The sequence below is a fragment of the Galeopterus variegatus genome, unplaced genomic scaffold (genome assembly GCF_000696425.1).
Source record: "Galeopterus variegatus unplaced genomic scaffold, G_variegatus-3.0.2 Scaffold1516, whole genome shotgun sequence".
In the NCBI taxonomy this organism is placed as follows: domain Eukaryota; kingdom Metazoa; phylum Chordata; class Mammalia; order Dermoptera; family Cynocephalidae; genus Galeopterus; species Galeopterus variegatus.
In genome coordinates this window covers 116,462-120,443 of record NW_007727627.1, presented here as the reverse complement: position 1 = coordinate 120,443, position 3,982 = coordinate 116,462, and the positions used below count along the sequence as shown (strand labels likewise).

Genomic DNA, 3,982 nt, shown 5'->3' with positions numbered 1-3,982 from the left:
CTAACCTTGATTTCCCTTCCAGACCTGCGTAGACCCCTTCTTTTTTTTTTTTTTTTTTTCCTTTTTTTGGTCTTTTTTCGTGTCCGGCAACGGATTGCAACCCTCAGTGTCGCGCCCATACCGGACCGGGACCGGCAACGGGATCGCAACCCTCGGTGTTGCTCCCACACCACGCTCAGCCAGTGAGCGGGAACCGGTCTGTATGTGGGATCCAAACCCTCGGGTGGGAGCGCCGCCACGCTTCCCAAGTGGCGCACTATCCAGTGCACCACCGGGCCGGCCCCGACTCCTACTTTTTAATTCACCCTGAATATATGTTGGCAATAGGGCCCTTCTGAAACCTGCAGAAGCTTCTGGAAGTCTCTACCTTATTTGGTATTCAAGGGCCTTTTGGCTTCTTAGAGTGGATGGCTCTCCCTCTGCTGTGCTCAAGGGAGTGTAATTTGCCAGCAGAGGCTGTGTGGGGTAACGAAAGGGCCCCCCTTGTTTGCCTGCAGCCTTCTAGTTGAGCGGGAAGGCGCCCTCTCTTTCTCGGTCATGCACGAAGCACCGGCGGGAAGAGAGCAAGCATTCACGTTACCACCACCAAGTCAGTACCGCTGGCTTTTGCCAGTGGAGGGAGTCATTTCCTCTTCGACCAAGAAAAAAAGAAAAGAAAGAAGGAAAACTGAAGAAGGGTTTTCCTCCAAAAGTGATGATGACCCTCAGCCTCTGAAATTGTCTTTAGGTATTATAACTAATTTGACAAGAAAGTTTCTTAGAACAACTTCCTTTCAAAACTTGCGTTTCTACTAGATGAGACATTTTTAAAGATATAATTCAAGTAGAAAACATCTGTTTTTTAAAGATAGCTTTAAAGCTTTTTCACCACATTCTCAAAGATAACTTATTAGAATGCCCGTCCCCAACTACAGAATTCCAGTTTTTTATCCCTTCGGTCTCCACACCCTGCTTTTGCTTGTGTCAGCCCACAAAGAAAGGGAGATTTAGGTAGACAACAGGAGAAAGGTTGTATTGAACACAATCAAAAAGGGTTAATATTTTTCTAGTGCCATGTAATACGTTAATATTTCATTCTAGATTAAATTCAGTTCCCAGCACCATTTTGGAATACAGTTTTAGTGATTAGTATATGAGGGAAGTAGGAACTTTTCTCATTTCTATTTTTATTTATTTTTTAAATGTCATTATAGAACTGCTTGAGCAATGTAACTGATGTCCCATGGTCTCTCCTTTTTAAAATGCACAATTCTATGCTGTTCACAAATTAAGGTATTTTAGTGGTAAAACAAACAGGATTTTACTAGAAAAATCTTCATCTTAAAACTCCTTCCCCTTGAAATTCTTTATGCCATTTATTGATTTGTTCCTTTATCCTTCCATTTACTTATTTACATATTTACTGAACATTTACTGTGTGCCAGGCAGTGTTTTTAGTGATTGGACAAAAGTCAAGAACAAAAGAGACAGGATCTCTTTCTTCCTGGAGTGTAAAGTCCAGTTGGGAAGATAGACATTCAGTAAATTAATTAAAAAAAAAAAAAGCTAAAATAACTGCACAACACAGTGAGTCCTGATATAAACTGTGGCCTTTAATGTATAATAAGGTATCAATATCGGTTCTTCAGTTGTAACAAATGTACTATTCCAATGCAAGACGTTAATAATAGGGGAAACCCGGGGGCGGGGGGAAGTAATAGAAACTCTGCTTTCTGATCAATTTTTCTGTAAACTTAAAAGCTATTCTAAAAAAAGTCTCAATTAAAAATTAAAAATTTTAAATAGCTATAAAAGATAATCACTCTAAAGGAAATAAACAGGATGATATTAGAAAGAATAGTGGGTGACAATTTGGACTGAGAATGAGGAAGGACCTTTTTAAAGAAGTGTCGATAATCCCAGTACTAGAGGGTACATAGGAGCTAGCCAGACAGAGAGGAGGAAAAGCTTTCTCAGTGAAGCAAAGTGGTATCATTTCAATTAGCTTTGGAAATACCATTCTGGCTTCTGTGTGGAGGAAGGATGGGGGGGTGGCAAAGAGGACAAACGCGGAGACGAGTTAGGAGGCAATTGGAATAAACCACAGCTTGTGCTCCCACTCAACAAAGTACCAGAGTGACATAGGATGTTTCCTTTGTTCAGCTTATGCCAGAAATGGTTAGGTTCTCCACGAACTGGATGCAAGGAAGAAAGGAGACTGTTTCAATGGCAAGACAGGGTTTCCAGGTCTCAATTCCCAAGATCTTTCCAGTGGCTCACTGGGATTTATAGAATTGAGAACAATTTTGTGTGTGTGTGTGTGTGTGTGTGTGTGTCTCTACAACCTAACAATTTTTTTTTTGTGTGTGAGACTACAACCGAATAAAAATTATAAGGGAAAAAAAGCCTTCAAGTACTAACTACTCTGCTGTAAAAACAGATTTTCATAGAAGTTTGTATAAGATTTAATTTGCAATAGTTATCTTTATTCCTGTTACTGGGTTGCTGAAATTTTGTTTTTTGTTTCTTCTAAGACTATATGTTGAAAAATTGTTGACAAGACAACAAAGAGTACCCTTAAGAAAGGGCCATTTAAGCAGGGCACTGTTTTAGTACAGCAACATCGAATGGTTCATATCAGAGTTCCTAGGGGCAGTGAACTCCCAAGGAAAGAAATTCTAGTGGGTAAAAGGAAGTGTCTGCCAGGCTATATTTCTATTGATTTTGGAGCTGTTATTAGTACCATAGAAGCTTGAGTAGTTCAAAGTTCTTTTTCCATTGAAGGGAAGCAGCTCTGCACAATCCACTTCACTGTTTGTCATTTTTACTTGCCTGTGTTGTGTGTGTGTATGCACTCAAGATTTGCAAAGCACTGTCTTTTTTATGAATGTCCTTTACAGTAGGAAAGTTGTGTATGATGGTTGTACATTATATATAAAAAGATTTGATAATACGTTGAAAAATCTTTAGCAAATGAGCATGTATTTCACAGCACGTAACTAATAATTATACAAAACGGTTCATATATCTATTTATATTCCTCTCTAGAATTAGATTTTTCTGTATTCCTGGAAGCACAAACACTAGGAACCCCCAGTTTGAGCAGACCTGTTATTTTAGGAAATAGATGTGCATCACCGATGTAATTTTAAGTAGCCCAGTTATGAATATAGAATGAAAGGATAAAATAAAGTTTTCCACTCTGATGTCTCCATTAAGAAGATCCTCTTTGTGCATGTACTTCATGGCAAAGTTGCTTCTATTTAAAGTAGTGAGTTTGATCTTGGCTTTGATCTGAACCTTTTGATCTTGAAAGGAGGATGGAGCAGCAATAAAGCGAAATGCGATAAAGTGAAAGGGGTGGTCAAGACCCACAGGTGACCCGCCTGTCCTTCCCGCCCTCCCCAGCGGTCTGGTTCAGCCACCTTCTCCGCGGCGGGAGAGCCTTCTGGGGGCTGGGAGACTCGGGGTGCCGCACACGTTTACAAGCTGAGTGGGCACGTCCTGCTTCACTAGGAAAGGCGTCGACTCCTTTTAAGGTTCCGCCCGCCGCTTCGGGGTTCCGCGACGGCGTAGGGGCCGCGTGTGCAGCAGGCCCGGCGAGCGCGGCGGCTCCTCGACGCCCTGGCGGAGCGCGAGGCTCGCGTCTTTATGCGTCTCCCCCGGGACGTCACTTGCCACCGCCCCGGAGAACGGACGGGCCGTCGAATCCATTCCGGGAGAAAAGTGCGTCGGGAAAGTTTCTTTCCCTGGAAAGCCACCGGGACGCTTGGGCTTCCGACTGGGAAGCGAGCTCAGGCCGGCCGCAGGGGTGGGGACTTCCCGCAGGGCCCTTTCGCCTGCGGCCGGGCGGGCGGGCGGCCCTTCGGCTCCTCCAGCCGCCGGGATGCCCTTTCGTGGGTGCGCAGGGGCCTGGGCCAGAAAGGTAAGGCGTGCGCGCCCGGGAGCTGTCCGCGCGCGGGGGCGCAGGGAGGAGGCCCGCGGAGAGAACAATGAAAGAGCC

General features: G+C 44.1%; 1 protein-coding gene across 1 annotated transcript in view; it reads left to right on the top strand.

The window, feature by feature from the left end:
- Positions 1-3,982, top strand: part of LOC103594258 (chromosome unknown open reading frame, human C9orf3) — a 276,533-nt gene that overhangs the window by 196,808 nt on the left and 75,743 nt on the right. The window contains exon 11 of the mRNA XM_008577458.1: positions 3,556-3,904. Within this exon, the coding sequence (XP_008575680.1) occupies positions 3,556-3,904 (349 nt within the window). The remainder of the gene's footprint in view (positions 1-3,555; positions 3,905-3,982) is intronic.